Genomic DNA, 20,755 nt, shown 5'->3' with positions numbered 1-20,755 from the left:
TGAGTTTAAAGCATGAAAGCAGGAACGAAGGCATGGAAGGGAGAAACAGGGTCACTCAGGAAGTTAGTCATCTAGGTTACGTTGCTGAAACTCTGCCTCGGTTCACCTGCGCCTAATAGAAACACGGAGACAAGGGTTTTGGGTGCAATAGAAAAGAGTAACTTTTATTGTTTGCCAGGCAAAGGGGCCACAGTGGGTTAATGCCCTCAAGACAGTGTGACCAAAGGCAAATAACCCAATCCACAAATGGGCAGCAGACCTAAATAGACATTTCTCCAAAGAAGACATACAGATGGCCAACAAACACATGAAAAGATGCTCAACATCACTCATCATCAGAGAAATGCAAGTCAAAGCCACAATGAGGTATCACCTCACACCAATCAGAATGGCCATCATCACAAAATCTGGAAACAACAAATGTTGGAGAGGGTGTGGAGAAAAGGGAACTCTCCTGCACTGTTGGTGGGACTGTAAGTTGGTACAGCCACTATGGAAAACAATTTGGAGGTTCCTTAAAAAACTACAAATAGAACTACCATATGATCCAGTCATCCCACTCCTGGGCATATACCCAAAGAAAACCATAATCCCAAAAGAAACTTGTACCATAATGTTTATTGCAGCACTATTTACAATAGCCAGGACATGGAAGCAACCTAAATGCCCATCAACAAATGAATGGATACAGAAGATGTGGCATATATATACAATGGAATATTACTCAGCTATAAAAAGGGATGAGATGGAGCTATATGTAATGAGGTGGATAGAACTACAATCTGTCATACAGAGTGAAGTAAGTCAGAAAGAGAAGGACAAATATTGTATGCTAACTCACATATACGGAATCTAAAAATGGTACTGATGAACTCAGTGACAAGAACAAGGAAGCAGATACAGAGAATGGACTGGAGAACTCGAGGTATGGGAGGGGGCGGGGGGTGAAGGGGAAACTGAGAAGAAGCGAGAGAGTAGCACAGACTTATATATACTACCAACTGTAAAATAGTCAGTGGGAAGTTGTTGTATAACAAAGGGAGTCCAACTCGAGGATGGAAGATGCCTTAGAGGACTGGGGCAGGGAGGGTGGGGGGGACTCGAGGGGGGGGGCGTCAAGGAAGGGAGGGAATATGGGGATATGTGTATAAAAACAGTTGATTGAACCTGGTGTACCCCCAAAAAAATAAAATAAAATAATAAAAAAAAAAAAAAAAAGTGTGACCCACCCTGGAGGGGGTAGTGAGGAGTTTTATAGTGTTCAAGGAACAGGGTGTGATCAGCTTGTGGACAATTCTCAGATTGGTTGGCATCAAAGTGAAGTTTCAAGAATCATCAACATTCTGGTTGCAACTAATCTAGGGTCTATGTTCTTGTGGTCAGCAGTTTTCACCTGGAGCGGGTCTGCTTCCTGTAAAAACAACTTAGGAATGTGTGTCAGGCCTTTATCTATATCCTTCAGGGAACTGGGAGTTCGTGATTCTGCTAAGAGACAGAATTATAGTCTAAATTGTTACCATTTCCCCAGCCCAACAGTTCTTCTTTGTTTCTACATCTTCACATTTCCCAATCATTAACTCTTGAATCAACATTTTACTTCAAAAGACAAGGACACAGGGGTTTGCGCACAGTTTCAGTTACTCAGGGCTTTCAAATAGGGGAATTTCATGGATAGGCGCAGCCTGGTTCCTTGTCTAGTTGGGTTTTTTTGTGTGTGTTTGTTTTAATTATTTTTATTGGGATATAGTTGTTTTACAATATTGTGTTAGTTTCTACTGTACAGTGAAGTGGAGTTCCTTGTGCTGTACAGAAGGTTCTCATTAGTTATCTATTTTACATCCTTGTCTAGTTGTTCTGCTAGTAGCTGTATCAAACAGCTGGCAATATGTTTGTTCAAGAGGGATGTCTTTGAAATGGATGCCTCAGCAATCACAAGCTGAATGTTAAGCACTTACACTGTAGAATCCTTCCCCACCAACTTCACAACATCACCAGATCCCACAAAGAGACTAGGGAACAGAATTTCTAATGAACAATCAAGATGTCTTAAGCAGTATTGTCCCTCTTATTCTACTACTTGCATTCTCCCAAACTCAGACCAGAGGGGTGGAAAGCTGAAATAATTAGGTGAAAGGACTCTGAGGGCCCATCAAGTCCCATTTCCTCAAATTACAGATAGAGATCATATGGCCCAGAGAAGTGAAGATACTGACTCAATGTCACCTAGCAAGTGAGTGTCAGAAATAAAGTTAAGAGGGAGTTAAGTGCATAAGTTCTTGCCAGAGGCCGTGAGGGAATCTTCTGCTATTTGAGTGGATATAATATTTTAGTATGGAGTTAAAGGTAGAGAGGAGTGGTGAACTCAAAGAGGATGAAGATGATATTTTTGGTGGAGACATAGGCTAAAGACCAACAGAGTCTGTAAATGTCCAAGTGGTTCCCAGGGCCCCCAAATAAGACTGAATTTTTTCTAAATTTTCTTAAAAATAAATGAAATCTCAGAATTCCTGGTTGTTCTATCCCATTCTGTCGTGCTAAATTTCCAGCCTCATCCAAAGGTGTCACTTTACAAGCAGGTGAGATGAAATTTATGTATTTGGGGCCTGGGATGAGCGATGGTTTTGGCCCATTCCTTCATTTAATTTCTTTGAGAAGGTTGGGCAAGGATCCACCTGGGGTTTTGTCCCTCCTTCCCTTACCTCTTCTCACTGATGGTCATGGTGCCCTACTTCTGCCTCAGCCACACTTGTGTTCTAGAACCAATCCTGTGCTCAGAATGAGGGACTCCAAGGAACTGAATCACTTTGCTGTATACCTGAAACCAACACAACATTGTAAATCAACTATACTTCAATTCAAAAAATTCTATCTAGGGACTTCACTAGCAGTCCAGTGGTTAAGACTTCGCCTTCCAATGCAGGGGGTGTAAATTTAATCCCTGGTTAGGGAGCTAAGATACCACATGCCTCAGGGCCAAAAAACCAAAACATTTTTTTAAAAAAAGTAATACTGTAACAAATTCAATAAAGACTTTAAAACTGGTCCACATCAAGGAAAGAAATCTTTTCTTAAGAACTCTATCTAACTTAAAATATATCATATATATATATATATATATATATATATATATATAAACACACCATTATTAAAGGAACCAAAAATAGGCAAGTTTCCCAAATAGTTTTCCATGCTAGTTTTTTGAGGTAGTATGACTCAAATAGCAAAACAAATGAAAATCATAGACCTATTTTTTCTTTTAACTATAGATACAAAAATTCTAAATAAACTATTTGCTAAAAGAATGAACAATGAATGAACAGTGTATTAATTCCACTATACCTTCAACATGATTAAGGTCATTCCAGGAATATGAGGATGGTGCACCATATGAAAATTTATATGTTATTACACCAACAAATTAGAAGAAAAATCATTACATGACTAGATGCTTAGAAGATATTTGGCAAAATTCGGCATTTTCAACAACAGCTATAAATGGATAAAGAGGAAACAACTCAAGGGGGATAAAACCTACTTACCCCAAACCCAACAAATGTCATTTCTATATAGCAGGAGACATTGACTTTATTTTTTTTAACTTTTTATTTTTTTATTTTTTACAATTAACTGCATATATTTAGAGTGTACAATTTGGTATCCCAATCTCCCAATTCATTCCCGCCCCCAACCCTCCCTGCTTTCCCCACTTGGTGTCCATATGTTTGTTCTCTACATCTGGGTCTCTATTTCTGCCTTGCAAACCAGCTGATTTGTACAATTTTTCTATATTCCGCATATATGTGTTAATATACGATATTTATTTTTCTCTTTCTGACTCACTTCACTCTGTTATGACAGTCTCTAGGTCCATCCATGTCTCTACAAATGTCCCAGTTTCATTGCTTTTTACAGCTGAGTAATATTCCATTGTATGTATGTACCACATCTTCTTTATCCATTCATCTGTTGATGGACATTTAGGTTGCTTCCATGTCCTGGCTATTGTAAATAGTGCTGCAATGAACATTGGAGTGCATGTGTCTTTTTGAATTATGGCGTTCCCTGGGTATATGCCCAGTAGTGGGATTGCTGGGTCATATGGTAGTTCTATTTTTAGTTTTGCAAGGAACCTCCATACTGTTCTCCATAGTGGCTGTATCAATTTACATTCCCACCAGCAGTGCAGGAGCGTTCCTTTTTCTCCACACCCTCTCCAGCATTTACTGTTTGTAGATTTTCTGATGATGCCCATTCTAACCGGTGTGAGGTGATATCTCATTGTAGTTTTGATTTGCATTTCTCTAATAATTAGTGATGTTGAGCAGCTTTTCATGTGCCTCTTGGCCATCCATATGTCATCTTTGGAAAAATGCCTATTTAGGTCTTCTGCCCATTTTTTGATTGGGTTGTTTGTTTTTTTGATAATGAGCTGGATAAACTGTTTATTTTGAAGATTAATCCTTTGTCTGTTGATTCGTTTGCAAATATTTTTTCCCATTCTGAGGGTTGTCTATTCGTCTTGCTTATAGTTTCCTTTGCTGTGCAGAAGCTTTGAAGTTTCATTAGGTCCCACTTACTTGTTTTTGTTTTTATTTCCATTATTCTAGGGGGTGGATCAAAAAAGATCTTGCTGTTATTTACATCAAAGAGTGTTCTTCCTATGTTTTCCTCTAGGAGTTGTATAGTGTCTGGCCTTACATTTAGGTCTTTTATCCATTTTGAGTTTATTTTTGTGTATGGTGTTAGGAAGTGTTCTAATTTCATTCTTTTACATGTAGCTGTCCAGTTTTCCTAGCACCACTTATTGAAGAGGCTGCCTTTTCTCAGACATTGACTTTAAAATAAAGAACTGGACCAGGATAGATTCCATTGCCTTTATTTTCAACATTATTTCAGAGATTCTACATAATATAAAAAGATCAAAAAAATTTTAAAGTAAGTCTTGAAGTTAGAAAAAAGAAGAGTCAAATTTATCATTATTTTCAGATGATATGATTACATATAAAATCAAAGAAACCCAATTAAATATTGTTATACTTAATAAGACAATTTGGCAAAGTAGTTGGATGCCAGGTAGTTGGATGCAAAAAAGTTGACAGCTTTTTATTATACTACTCATAATTAATTACTTTGATGATAACATTTTAAACTTACTATTCATATTAGGGATTCCAGGCACTTCAGTCCACAGCGTGAACAGCACTTCGCTGTCAATGGGCAGTCATCATCCTGCAGGCACCTGGGTTTATCAACCCTGGTACAGGTCGGTGGCTTGCTTGGGCAGAAACCTGCTTTGACTTTATGGGATAAAACAAGACATTTGACCTTGAATACATGATCATAGCCTGAGACAAACTGGGGGAATCTTGGGAACACTAAACAAGTTTTCTTCTGATTAAGCCTCTTACCCTTCCCCTTAGAGTAACAATAGAGGGGATTAGGCAGAGTATTATCTTTATTTGGTGAATAATTTTAATAATTATTTGAGGAGCATCAAAAATAGTCTTGCCATCTCTGATTTATAAAATCAGATAGGATTCCTGACTGCCCCTATAAAATTAATAGATTTGGGTTATATAATCCCAGAGTACCAGAAACAGGAGTATTAGAGAGCACTAAGAACATCTTTGTTTTATAAACTGCATAAATTGAGGACCATATGGGGGAAGTGAGTTGCCTAAGGTCACACAGAAAGCCAGTAGGAAAGTTGAAGTGAGTTGAAAAGGCTTTGACTCCTTCCACCATACCATGCCACTCCTCAAAACACTGACAATCCCTGGGACAAGATCATAGTCTCTTAGCATTGCATGGGGGAATGAACAGCATCCCTAGAGGCTGGAGAGTTCACTTCTACCCCAGCAGCATTTTGCTACCCATCTTTTCCCAAGTACACCTTACATAAAGTTATTTGCATACATAAGGACTTATTAGGATTATACCTAATGGTTACAAATTTTTTGCATGAATAAATGGATATCGTCACTTTGTAGGCCACTGAAGAATGAGACTCGGAATAAATAAGTGTTCATTGAGAAAAATGAAGATGATATCACGCGTGATTAGCTTGGAAGACTAGCACAACGGTCTCCCAAGGTCAAGAGGGCAACATGAGATCACTGGTTGGGTTTTAAATGGGGAAAGATTCCCAAGAGACCTCTGGGTTAACCTAAGGGGCATCCCCACTCCATGGGACATCACGGCGTTCTTAGCAAATGCCCAGTAGACTTTTGGAAGTTTATCCCCAGTCCTCACCTGTCCAGGCTATGGCACAATCAAAGCCACACATGGATTCACAACATTTTTCTTTCAGGGGGCAATCGAAGTCACTCTTACACGAAGGTGAACACTCCATACGGTTCTTCAAAGGGAAGAGTGGGCACTGTCCTTCCTTGACTGAGACGAGAGTGATGTGAGCTCCTTCAAGCCCCACCCCCTCCCATCACCCTTCAAACAGCTTTTCCTTCTCTTCAAAACTAGTATCTCTTTCTGTGATGTGGTTCATTCTACCCTGTCTGCAGCCATCTCTAGTAGGCTGTGGAGGAATGAAATGCCTCACTGTATCATGAGATGCAATAGAAAGAGAATTAAGCTTGGTATTTGAAGCCTGAGTAAAGTTCCTGCCACTTAATGAGTGACTTCAGTTTCCTTCTCTATAAGATAAGATTAATTATGTGAAATCCACACAAATCAATGTAAGCTATTTTAGGGGATGTGCTTTACTTTGAATGAGCGACATGACGTGACTCCCATTTTGAAAGAATCATTGTGGCGACTGTGTTCATAACAGACTGTAAGAAGGGAAGGTTAGAAGCAAGGAGATCTGTTAGGAGTCTGTTACAGTAATCCAGGTGAGAAGATAGCACCTCAGATTAGGATGGCAGCTGTGGAGATGATAAGAACTGGTCAGATTCTGGATCCATTTTCCAGGTAGATCTAAAATGACTTCTTGAAAAAGGATGTTGACTGAGAAAGAGAGGCAACAAGGGTGATTTAGAAATTTTTTCTAACCAAGATGGGGAGAACAATGGATAGAGCAAGCTTGAGGTGGGAGAGCAAAGATAAGGGGTTCAGTTCTAAACAAGTTAGGTGTAAGGTATTTGTGAGATCCAGATGGAGGTGTAGAGTAGGCAATTGGAGTGTGGGAGCCAGATTTGGGCTGGAGATACAACCTTGTGGGTCACTAGAACATATATGATGTTCAAGTCAATTCTTCAGGATTTTGTGCATGTCTCCTTTTGTCCTCATCTGATCACAAATTCTATGACAGCAGGAAGTGTTTCTTTTCTCCTTCTCCTCCTCCTCCTCCTCCCCTCATCCTCACCTGCACCCTCACCCTCCTCCTCCTTCTTCTTGTTTCAAGCCTAAATTCCCACAAACCAGCCCAAGCTCATTTCCCTGTCCTCTTTTTCCTGCTGGCTCCTGAGAGAAAGCCAAGGTCTTGTCCACAGCGCCATGATTCTTTACCACCTCCCACAAAAGGAAGCTTGTAGTCCTCATTGCACAAGGTCAGACCATAGGATTTCTTCAGCCATTCAGGTTCACTGGGCCCATGGAATTAAAATTTCAGCCCTACTCCTGACCCACTCCTACTCCTGAATCCTTGGGCAACTAACAATACCTCCCTGTACACTTTTCAGTCTGCCTCACAGAATCTAAGGTCAAATTTTTAATGTTGCCTTGTAAATCCCACAATGCTGCCTTTTGAAAATCAATGGTCACCATCTCAGTTGTTATCATTTAGTAAGCCCACACTACCGGAGAGCCACCATGTCGAATCTTTGTGTCCTTGGTCATATATAATTCTGTCAACAACTCAATGAGGTATTTGCTATTACTTCAGTATTATAGGGGAGGGAACTGAAACTCAAAGAGATGAAGAAATTTGCAGTAAGTGGAAAAAGTAGGATTTCTATCCAAGTCATCTTTCTCCTAAGCTCACCTAACATTAGTGGTGATGATGGTCATTGTATATGCTAAGGAATTAATCCACAGCCTTTATCTTTGTCCCTCTCTACTCTTCACCTACTCCATGCTCTACCCTATTCCGTGGGATTCTAGAGCCGGCCTGTTTATGCTTCATTCTTGAGTAAGTCCTCAGGTAATACTCAGCAGGTCAATGTGGTGAGGAAATACCTGTTTCTAAAGGGTAGACCTGACCCTCAAGTCCCACTAGCCAAAGTTTATCAACAGTTGATGTGCACTATCTCATTTTTTGGCACAGCAACTCAACTAGGTAAATACTATTATTATCCCCACTTTTTAGACAAGAAAACTGAAACTCATAAAAGGCGGGCAGCTGATCTAAGACTGCCCAGCCAGTGATTTGAATGAAGGCAGTTTAATCTCAAAGCCTGAGTCTGCAACTGGGCTGGTGTACTATTTCTAGTTAGACTAGGTTCACAGATTGCCAAGGATATGAGTCTTACCAATTGATGAGCAAGCCTTCATGCAGTCTTCCCTGTTGGAGAAGTTGTTGGCATTCCCAAGGCAGCCTCCATAATTAAAAGCTTTGCATACACGCTGTTGAGTGTGAAAATACCAGTGCTTGACTGTATTGCTGCATTTTCCTTGGTCTAAGGGTAGCATGCAGGGTTCTGAGGGCAGGAAGCAGAGAGGGAAGAACATAAATGGCAGCAACAAAGGAAGGGGTCAGGCCCTCAGCTTTTGTATAGTTCATGGTGTTATTATTCAAGTCATAGAAAGAGTCATGGTCAATAACGTTTCTGGTCCTAGCTCTATATGTTGCATAACATAGCTCTATGTTGCATAACATCTCTGAGCATCATTTCTGCCTTGCAAAGGATATAGCAAAGAGTACATAAGAATGATTTGGAGCTAATCTTTTTTTTCCACTGCTCTGAGCTTTGAAAGAGCAAGACTCGTTGAAGAACTATATCCAAAGTGTCTAAAAAAGTGCCTGGCACATAGAAAGAATGAGATACTGAGAAAGAAAAATAAAGCTGTCCCTCATGTCTGGAAATTGATCTGATGCTCACAGCCAAGCTATGTTGTTCTCCTATTGGACATAAACAATCTCACAGGATATCTACATCAAACAAAGTCACTTTGAGATGATATAGTGGAACCAAAAAAAAAAAAGATCACTGTGAAACCCACAAAATACCAAACACTTATGAGTGATTTATGCTTCTCTACCAATTACAGCTTTATCCTCATTCTAGCCTGTCTGCTCTATAGATGAGATTCACTGGGATACTCAATCACAAAATTGCCACCACTTTCTGACAGCACCCAATTTAGGGCAAACCCCCAGTTCCTTAGATCCTCCCCCAAATTACCCAATTAAAGCCTCAATCATGTAGCAGATTCTTCCTAACAGTTTCTTTCTTAGATACCTCAAATTGTCTGTGGTGAACTTTCTCCCTCACTGCAACAAGTAATATACTCAACTTGTTCAGCTACAGGTCTGTTCCTGGTGGTCTTTGACCAAAGGGTATTGATACTAGTTATTTGTTGAAGGAATGAATGAATGAATATATATAAAATGCACAGTTCCTTATTATTAGATACCTTGAGTTACCACAAATCCTCTTTGAAGGCCAAAGAATCAGAAAACACCCCCAGGGACTTCCCTGGTGGTGCAGTGGTTAAGAATCCACCCCCCAGTGCAGGGGACATGGGTTCAATCCCTGGTCCGGGAAGATCCCACATTCTGTGGAGCAACAATGCCCATGCACCACAACTACTGAGCCTGTGCTCTAGAGCCCATGAGCCACAATTACTGAACCCACACACGGCAACTACTGTAAGCCCATGCACCTAGAGCTCATGCTCCACAACAAGAGAAGCCACTGCACTGAGAAGCCCAAGCACCTCAAGGAAGGGTAGCCCCCACTTGCCACAACTAGAGAAAGCCCACATGCAGCAACAAAGACCCAATGCAGCCAAAAATAATTTTAAAATAAATAAATAAATAAAAATTTAAAAATAAAAAATTTAAAAATTTAAAAAAATAAAAAAATAAAAATAAAAAAAAATAAAAATTTAAAAAAATAGAAAAAGAAAAAAAGAAAACACCCCCAGCCTCTGAGCTGAGGCTTATACTTGCCACAGTGCCAACAACTGTCTCTTGACACACAGTGAACATGCAGTGAGTATTAGTCACTGTGAATGATTGAATGTTGGACCAAAGAAAATTAGCATCAATAGTATCAGTTGACATCCACCATGCCTAGACTCATTGTTTGTGTTTGAGGGTTAAGAGTCCCAGTAGAGAAGGAGAAAAGCTTGAACCCTGGCCTCTTTGCCCCACCATCAAGGGAATCATTCCACCAATTCTGGACAAAGCAGGAAGTAGGACACCTCACAAGGCACCACTGCTCTCAGCCTGGCTGCCCCTACCTTCATATGGATCCATGCACTTCTTCCCACAGGCAAAAGAGCAGCACTTCAGGTGTTCATTGCAGTTGAAATCTGTTTTGCACAGGTCTGGGGCTTTAGTACTACAGGTGAGCCTTTCATGGGGGCACACTCCTGGCTTCTCTGCAAGAAAGAAAAGTCCAAATTCACATCTTTTGAGGGTTTCAGCTGTCCTCCTCCCATGGAAAAAGTGAATAGTGAACTTCTTTCAGCCCAATCCTCTACCTTCAATTCTCAGTTCTCACTCTGCTTGTATTTAAGGACTAGGTCTGCCTCTCACCACTTTTAGCACATTTAGGTAGATCTGAATCAGGAATTTGTACCCAGGTAGAACTAAAGGGGAACTATCTTAGTAACCATAAGTTTGTTTTTGAATTCTGTGTCTGTTTCTGTTTTGTAAATGTTTATTTATATCATTTTTTAAAATTTGATTCCACATATGAGTGATATCATATGATATTTGTCTTGGTATTTCCCTGGTGGTCCAGCAGTAAAGAATCCGCCTTGCTATGCAGGGGATGCACGCTCAATCCCTGGTCAGGGAACTAAAGATCCCACATGCCATGGCGCAACTAAGCCCAAGTGCCACAACTACTGAGTTCATGCACCTCAACTCTCTCAACTAGAGAGACTGTGTGCTGCAAACTACAGCGCCCACACCCTCTGGAACCCATGTGCCACTAGAGAAGGGCAAACGCACATGCCACAACTAGAGAGAAGCCTGCATGCCACAACGAAAGATCCCGCATAAAAAAAAAAAAAAAACAAGGATGCAGATACAGAGAATGGACTGGAGAACTCGAGGTATGGGAGGGGGCGGGGGGTGAAGGGGAAACTGAGACGAAGCGAGAGAGTAGCACAGACTTATATATACTACCAACTGTAAAATAGTCAGTGGGAAGTTGTTGTATAACAAAGGGAGTCCAACTCGAGGATGGAAGATGCCTTAGAGGACTGGGGCAGGGAGGGTGGGGGGGACTCGAGGGGGGGAGTCAAGGAAGGGAGGGAATACAGGGATATGTGTATAAAAACAGATGATTGAACCTGGTGTACCGCCAAAAAAATAAAAAAAATAAAAATAAAAAAGAAAGATCCCGCATGCCGCAACTAAGACCCTATGCAGCCATAAGTTACTTAATTAATTAATTACGATATTTGTCTCTCTGACTTACTTCACTTAGTATGATAATCTCTAGGCCCACACATGTCGCTGCAAATGGCATTATTTCATTCTTTTTATGGCCAAGTAATATTCCATCATATATACGTGCCACATCTTCTTTATCCAGTCAGATTCCAGGGCATGGGGTTATATAGGGACCAAGACCCTTGCCTTAAATTTAGGAGCTCCTTTCTCCTCTTAAAACTAATTATTTTATTGCATAATTCCTCTGCCTTCTGTATCTTAGTTGATAAGGGAAATTAATTACTGAGGAGTGGTGAAAATACCAAGGATATAGGAGTCGGGAGGCCTGATATTGGTTCCTGACTCCTTGTGAACTCAAGACCAATCTGAGTTCCACTGTATGACTTTGCAATTATCTCTATGAGGGAAGAAATGGTGGAGTGGGGACTTCCCTGGTGGTCCAGTGGTAAAGAATCTGTCCTGTAATGCAGGGGACGCAGGTTAAATCCAGGGTTGGGGAACAAAGATCCCATATGCTGTGGAGCAACTAAGCCCATGAGCCTCAACTACTTGAGGCAGCACACCTCAACTGGAGAGCCCACACACCACAACTACAGAGCTCACGTGCCCTGCAGCCCACGTGCCACAACTAGAGAAGAGAAAACCCGCACGTGTAAGTAAAGAAGAGAAGCCCACGCACCACAGCAAAAAGCCCATGCACCGCAACTAAGACCTGATGCAGCCAAAAAAAAAAGAAAAACAGAAAAGAAATGGTGGAGTGGAAGGGGCACTATAAATAAGGCAGCTCTGGCTCCTTGCCTGAGTCATAAATTTCCCATCTGTGAAATGAGAATTACAATCTCTACCTTACAGGCCGTTTATAAGAATTGAGATGGTGGAGTAGGAAGACCCTGGGCTCACCTCCTCCCATGGGCACAACAAAATTCAACTCTTTACAGAGCAACTATGGATGAGAAAGACCAGAGGACTAGCAGAAGAGATCTTCTAGAACTAAGATATAAAGAAGGGACCACAGTGAGATGGGTAGGAGGGGCGGAGATATATACTCAAGACGTATACCCCCGGGTGGGCAACCCCCAGAGAGGAGGATAATTGCAATTGCAGAGATTACCACCAAGGAGTGTGGGATCTGGGCCCCACACTGTGCTCCCCAGCACAGGAGTCCTCTACCAGGAAGACAAGCCCCGGAATGTTTGGCTTTGAAGGCCAGTGGGGCTTACTTTCAGGACAGCCAGAGGGCTGTGAGACAGAAAGATTCCACTGTTAAATGGCTCATACAAAATCTCACCTGCTCTGGGGCCCAAGGCAGAAGCAGCAATTTGAAAGGAGCCTAGGTCGGAACCACCGGCTGATTTTGGAAAGCCTCCCCGAGAGGCAGGAGGCAACTAGAGCTCATCCTGGGGACATAGACACTGGTGGCAGCCATTTTTAGGAGCCTGTGCTACCATAAGGACACTCCTCCCTCTGGTTTATTAGCACAAGGATCCAGCTCTGCCCACCAGCCTGCTGGCACCAGCATTGGGACCCCTCAGGCCAAGTAACTAGCCAGGCAAGGATATAGCCTAATTCACCAGCAGGCCAGCTACCTTAAGACCCCCAGAGCCCTCATCCAACCCAAGACCTGGGCCTGTCTACCAGATGGCCCTGGGCCCAGCCCCGCCCCAACCCCTCCCCCCCCCCCCCCACCATTAGCACTCGCCCTGGGACCACAAGCACCCTGCAGCCAGAGACCCAGAGATGAAGTTCCACCCACTAGTGGGCAGACACCAGCCCCAAAACACCCTGGGCCCCTTCCCCACCTACCAGAGAGCCAACACAACTCCAAGAACCCCAGGGCTCTGCAGCTACAGCCAGCTCCACCCACCAGTGAGGCAGTACTAACCCCAGGAATCCTCAGGCCTCAGCCCCACCCACCAGCAGGCTGACACCATGATGTATGTAAGTCATATCATCATGCCTATACAGTGCTGTATGTCAATTATATCTCAATAATAAAACTGGAAGGAAAACAAAAGAAATACATAAGATGGTACCCGTAATCCACTTGTCACAGTGCCCAGCGCATGGTAAGAGCTTGGCAGATATGGGTTTGCTGCCTTCCTTTTTAGGGCGAGACATGGCTTCCTGATTTCAGTACTGGTAGCAGGCAGAATTCTAAAGCTGTACCCCCAAGATTCCCATTCCCTGGTTATGGAATTAAACACTAATTTAGGTACTGCTGTGAAGGGATTTTGTAGATAAAATTAAAGTCCCAAGCCAGCTGACCTTAAAATACACAGATTATCTGAGAGGGCCTGACCCAATCATTGAGTCTTTTAAAAAGAAGGGGTTTCACTACTGGGCATATACCCAGAGAAAATCATAATCCCAAAAGAAACATGTACCGTAATGTTTATTGCAGCACTATTTACAATAGCCAGGACATGGAAGCAACCTAAATGCCCATCAACAAATGAATGGATACAGAAGATGTGGCATATATATACAATGGAATATTACTCAGCTATAAAAAGGGATGAGATGGAGCTAAATGTAATGAGGTGGATAGACCTAGAGTCTGTCATACAGAGTGAAGTAAGTCAGAAAGAGAAAGACAAATGTTGTATGCTAACTCACATATATGGAATCTAAAAATGGTACTGATGAACTCAGTGACAAGACAAGAACAAGGACACAGATGCAGAGAATGGACTGGAGAACTAGAGGTTTGGGGGGTGGGGGGAGAAGGGGAAGCTGAGACAAAGTGAGAGAGTAGCATAGACATATATATACTACCAACTGTAAAATAGGGAAGTTGCTGTATAACAAAGGGAGTTCAACTCGAGGATGGATGATGCCTTAGAGGACTGGGACAGGGAGGGTGGGGAGGGGAGTCGAGGGAGGGAGGGAATATGGGGATATGTGTATAAATACAGATGATTGAACTTGGTGTACCTCAAAAAAATAAATAAATAAAATGAAAAAAAAAAAAAGAAGGGTTTTTTTTTTCCTGATTGGTAGAGAAGAAGAGGTCAGAGAGATTCAAAGTATAAGAGGAACCTAACCTCCTATTTGTAGCTTTGAAGATGAGGGAAGCATATTGCACAGTAACAAGGGTGGCCTCTAAAAGTTGACAGCCAGTAAGGAAACCTCAGTCCTGCAGCTGCCAGGAATGATTCTGCTAACAACCAATGAGCTGAGAGGAGACCCCTGAGTCCCATATGAGAAAGGCAAGCTTGATGGACACCTTGATTTCAGCCTGGTGAGAACCTGAGCAGGGAACCTCAATACAACATGCCAGACTTCTGACCTACCGGTAATTTGTTACACAGCAGTGGATAACTGATATAATGCTTAATGTGTCTCCATGTCTCTAAACTTAGCAGCTCTCTGGTGGAATCTGACCAGAGAGACATGATTCTTTGGGATACTACTGAACCTTGGAATTACAGAAATTTAGAATTAGAAAGACCGTATTTATCATTGGTATTAACTTCATAATCTCATAGGGTAAAAAAATAATGAGGTCACATAGGATAATATAGTGAATTGGCTGCAGATCTGGGACTTCCAATCCATGGCTCACTCCAGAAGCCCCACTTCTTTGCTGCGGACTGGCCACCAAGGCCTTCAGTGCTTTCCAACTATATTTCTTATCCTTCATACTACCCTTAATGGATTCTCCAAGGATGGCCTGAAGCTGAGAAGAGTAGATGGTGTCAACCCTCTCCTGTCATTCCTCGACTCATACTTCCTGGGAGATCACATCCATTCCCACGATCCCAACTGTGATTCCAATAGCTCCCTCCAGACCTATCCTCTCTTCCAAGCTAAAGACACATGTAACCAACCACATGGGGAAAACACCGTTTGGGCATCTAATGAATACCTCTGTTCCAACATGTTTTGTGGAATCTAAAATATGGCACAAATAAACCTATCTACAAAACAGAAACAGACTCAGACATAGAGAATAGACTTGTGGTTGCCAAAGAGGAGAAGAATAGGGAGAGGGATGGACTAGAAGATTGGGGGTGGTAGAAGCAAACTATTACATTTAGAATGGATAAACAACAAGGTCCTGCAGTATAGCACAGGGAACTATATTCAATATCCTGTGATAAACCATAACAGAAAAGAATATTAAAAAAAAGAATGTATATACATATATAACTGAGTCACTTTGCTGTATAAGTAGAGATTGGCACAACATTGTAAATCAACTGTATTTCAATAAAAATATAATAAAATAAAATGGAACTAACATCTTTCCATGTCCAAGCAGCACCTTCTCCGTGTTCTCATCTTGGTATTTGGCATCCACAGCCCCCTAATCTGTTACTAGAACCCTGAGATTCAACTCCCCTCACTCACCATTACCCCAGCATCCTACCAGTCATGGACTTGGGTCAATTCTACCTCCTAAATCTCTCTCCAAATCCCATCTCTTCTCCCTCTTTGCTACCACTTCCTCAGTTCAGCACCTGACCTCCCCATCTCTCCACTCAACTACTTCACCAGCCCCCTCACTGGTCCTCTGCCCTCAATCTCCTGCCTAGTGACTGAAGAATTTTCAAAAATTAAACTTGAAAAAGACACATATCAGGGAAAGTTCAAGGAATAATTTGGGGAGAGGAACAGGTGAGGGAAAGATTTGAAGGCTCAGGATGGGTGAGTAGGGCTAGTTCTCTGAAGCCACAGTAGAAGTGGCATCTGACATGAGTCCTTGCCTCATGTCTAGTCCTCAGTCCCCAAGATTGCCTCCTAAAGAAGAACAGCTGAAGCTTTTCTGAACCCACGTTTGACTCTGTAGGCTGGTGATGCCGATGTCTGCTCCAAAGAGAGGGAGAGAAGCAGCAGGAAGGTGACATTCCTCCAGGAGAAGGTGGAGCTGTGGAGAGGAAGATGCCTGTGGAGGGGGATGAGAAGAGGGCAGGGATTAGGCACAAGCCAGAGACAGACACAAGTGTCTGCACAGGAAGCTTAGAGATGATTCACCAATTCCCTTAGTTCACAGATGAGAAAACCAAGATGCATCATGTGAGGTCACGTGGCAAGTAGGGCAAGACCTTCAGTCCCAGGACCCTCCCAGTGGCCACACTCTGCCATGGTGCTGTACATTATCTACCCAGAAACTTGCCCATTATCTTGCTCCTGGGTGAGAGGCCACACGTGACTGATCACAGGGATTTGTCTAGAACAGTTGCGGGGCTGATTTGCCCACAATCACTCCTGAGGCAATGCCAGGCACTAGTGAGAATCTTTTCTTTGCTCCACTGAACAAGAAACTGATAGTATGAGATTTCCAGGAGGGCCTGGCTATATCTCACTGGATTTTAGTGCCCCAAGAACAAAAAGGTCCCAGTTGATCTTGGGTTAACAAAGGGATCACTCTTATTCCTTCTGGTGTTATCCAAACCTAGGAGATTATGATGCTCCCAGACAATCACATAAACAGACATCATCCCCCACTCATTCAAGCCTCCATTTTCTATATGTCTCTTCCTGGCCCTTGTATTTTTTTTTAACGTGAAGAACTTATAATGTCTTCCTGTATTATGTCTCTTAGAGTAAATGCGTTTCAAAAACAGCAAGAGTTGGAGGAAGGAAGAAAGGGAGGAAGACAGAAAGGAAGAGGGTTGGGAAGAGAGAGAGTATTTATGCTGAAGTATGCATCTATATTATTGGAGAACTTCAGACACTGAGAAAGAGGTAATCTTTCCTTCCCACTCCCCACCACCCCACACACACCACAAGGCATGTGGGATCTTAGTTTCCCCACCAGGGATCTAAACTGTGCCACCCCTGCAGCAGAAGTGTGGAGTCTTAACCACTGGACCACCAGGAGAGTCCCAGGGAAAGAGTTAATCTTTTCCAGATCTCCTGAACCCATAATATGTGGCTGCCTAAAAGTAAAGACCTGTGGCTATTCATCACCCCCAACCCTTTTTTTTTTCAGAATTCTAATCCTGTGTCCTCCCCAAATTTTACAGTAGTGCCTGGACGGTTCAGTAATGGGAATTATGGCCCCAAACACAGCAATCTTGATTTTGATCACTTGTAGCTATAGCTACGGCTTGGATCCTCAGTTTCCTCATCTAGAAAATGGGAATAATCTACCTAGCAGCTTTGTTCTCACTGTGAGCATTAGATGAGATGGTGTGAAGATTATTCATGAAGTGGTATGGAATGGTCAAAATTTTCATGTTTGGAGTTGGACCTGAGTTCACTTCCGGGATCGCTCACTTACCAGCTATGTGGTCTTGGCTCAGTCACCTAACCTCACTGAGCCTCAGTTTTTCTTAAAAGAAATAATAATAACACCTACTTCATAGACCTGAGAATTAATTGAACTATTGTGTAAAGCATGATGACTGGCATATACTTAGTGGCTCATATATTTTACTCAATAAATGAATAGTACAGTGAATGCAAAAAATGATACCTATTACCTTTTTTGCTTTTGAGTCTGCTGCTCAAAGACTATATATCATTATTGCAGTTCCCCCAAAAGATTAGGCAAAAAGTCCCATGGTGCCTTAAATTCTCATATGATCAAGTCACCCTTTTGGTTTGAAATTTTACCATTTAACCTAGTAATACCTATTCACCACTCTTGAAAATTAGTTGATCAGATTAGCCTGTAGTCAGTTACTGCAGAGCTCCTGGGATGGGGTGAAGGGAGGGATGCAGATTAATAGGATTGCCAAATATTAATACAGGATGTCCAGCTATAATTGTTAGTATAAGTATATCCCATGCAATGTAAGGACTGTAGTTATACTAAAAATTAGTCATTGTTTATTTAACATTCAATTGTAATTGGTCATCATTGGTATTTGAATTTGTTAAATCCAGCTACTTTAAAACAGAATGAATCCATTTTGACTGGAGAGGGATTTGTTTGGGCAATAGAATCAGAATTCAGAAGTGTGATGGTTGCCACAAGGATGTGTATTAAAACATTTACTTCAATTGAAAAATGAATTCAGTCTCTTTATGGGAGAAAGTCATATGATTTGGCTGATTGAGGACTGACCTTGCCAATTAGATGATCTGATTAACATTTTTCCATAAATATAGTGAGTTAAATCTGAGGCATCAAAGATTTTTAAAATATGTATTTAGAGAATGTAATAAGCTCAAAGCATTTTATGAAATATGTACTATCAAAGGTCTATCAAGTTAAAAGTATTCAAACTTTGCAACATTTACAGAATGTATCAGATAACATAAGGTGTCTAAGTAAAAGAGTAATGCACGTAGTCAGTAACATTCTTGATCATTTGCTAAATGCTAGTAAAGGCTTCTTGGTAAATGTCACAGAAATTTAAAAAATCACTCGTGGTTTGTGATCAGTATTCTAACTTCCAGGAAACAAATTATTTTCAAATGTAAGATTTCCAATTCTATGTCTTAATAAAAATTGAAAGAGGGTTTAATCAAACTGCTTTTTAAAATTTAATTAGATCATTAAAATAATTTTTGATTATACAGTATTGTGTGATTTTTGGCAATTTGCTAGATGTTCAAAGAACCAAGTGACATACCTATAACAAGACTCCTTTTATTCCCCTGTACTTACGTATCATTGAGATGCATTACCTATGGAATTTTATCAACAAATTTTTGTTTATTTATCCGTAGTTTCAATGTATTTATTTATATATTCATTATTATTATTATGCTATTTAAATAACAAATGGAATGAAAAATCAATCTAGAAGAAAACATTTTATTCCTAGAATCTTATGGTCACAGTAGATGAAAAAATTAAATTTTAATTTATACTCATGTTTTTATTGCATAGCAGTATAAAAAGCTCATGAATAAAAGGCTTTTGAGTATAAGATTATATTTCATTAGGTTAAAAGCCCATGGGGTAGGAGGAATGGAAATAGGAGTTCAAGGAGAAGAAGTGTTTTAAATTCTCCAACTGTTGAAGTGCTTTTCACATATTTTTTAAATGAATGATGGTGGGTATCAAATTAGTATGGTATTTGGCCCCAATTGATTCATTTGTTAAAGTTATGTAGCAGCTTTTAAAAAATATTAGATTTACAACATATTTACATAATGCATTTGAGATTCATTTGTGTTGTTGTGTGTTGTTTGTACCATTTTATTGCTGATGGGCATTCCATCATATGGATGTCCCACGGTTGTTTATCAATTCACTAGTTAATGGACATTTGGGTTTTATCCAGTTTGGGGTGATTAGGAATAAACCCACTACAAACATTTGCATGCAGATTTTTGCATGAACATAAGCTATCATTGCTCTTGGGTAAATACCAGTGAGTGGGATTGCTGGGTTATACGACAAGTATAGGTTTATAAAAAACTGCCAAACTGTTTTCCAAAGTGGCTGTACCATTTTGCATTTCCACTAGCAGTGGACGAGAGTTCCACTTGCTCTACATACTTACTAGCACTTAGTATTGTAAATGTTTTGGGGGTTTTTTTTAATTGATTTTGACATTGATTTACAATGTCATGTTAGTTTCAGGTATACAGCACAGTGATTCAGTTTTATATATATATAAAGGTTATATATATATATAAAGGTTTTATATATATATATAGGTTATGACAAAACATTGAGTATACTTCCCTGTACTATACAGTAGGTCCTTATTGGTTATCTATTTTATACGTAGTAGTGTGTATATGTTAATGTAGATGTTTTTATTTTAATCATTCTAGTAGATGCATAGTGGTAAGACTTCAAGACATTTTAAGAGATAAGTAATTAGCTTACATTTCTGGGACCCTAAGAATCTAAGTCACCCAGAATGATGGCAGGGAGATTTCTGCTATTTCCCAACTTTCCTTAGAACAGTTTCAAACCCCGTGCAATCCTCGGTTCCAGCGCCTGGGTGGTCAGGAGTTTTCCCAGAGCCCCATCATTGAACCTACCTCTTTGTCCAGCTTCCCCATGTGGCAGAGGGTGCTCTTGGCAGTAAACCGAGGAGCATTTTGCAATTGAAAGGTCTACAGATGGTCGGGAGCTGGGGGAAAATGTGAATTTCCAGGTTACAATCTTTGGAACTACAGGTAAAGGCCCCAGTAAGACTCCACTACATCCCGCTATGCTATTGCTCCCCTACTGGGAGCAAACCCAGCCCTGTTTCCATGGCTGAGAGCTCCTTGCTCACATATTCCTCATCCCAATGGCATGATGTGTCTCCTGCATGGCTACTCAACCAGGAACATGCCTTGAGCCTCAGTCCCTGGGCAGGAGACCTT

General features: G+C 41.1%; 1 protein-coding gene across 1 annotated transcript; it reads right to left on the bottom strand.

The window, feature by feature from the left end:
- Positions 1-5,157: 5,157 nt before the first annotated feature.
- Positions 5,158-19,108, bottom strand: WFDC8 (WAP four-disulfide core domain 8). The gene is made up of 6 exons (XM_057704039.1): positions 19,092-19,108; positions 16,306-16,415; positions 10,363-10,503; positions 8,427-8,594; positions 6,253-6,393; positions 5,158-5,297 (listed from the first exon to the last, which is right to left on the bottom strand). Exons 1-6 carry the CDS (start codon positions 19,106-19,108, stop codon positions 5,158-5,160), a joined length of 717 nt encoding a protein of 238 aa, XP_057560022.1.
- Between the last annotated feature and the right edge of the window lie 1,647 nt (positions 19,109-20,755).

The sequence above is a fragment of the Hippopotamus amphibius genome, chromosome 12 (genome assembly GCF_030028045.1).
Source record: "Hippopotamus amphibius kiboko isolate mHipAmp2 chromosome 12, mHipAmp2.hap2, whole genome shotgun sequence".
Taxonomy (NCBI): Eukaryota; Metazoa; Chordata; class Mammalia; order Artiodactyla; family Hippopotamidae; genus Hippopotamus; species Hippopotamus amphibius.
Note: the sequence above shows the minus strand (reverse complement) of the source record. Positions and strands in the feature narration are given on the sequence as shown.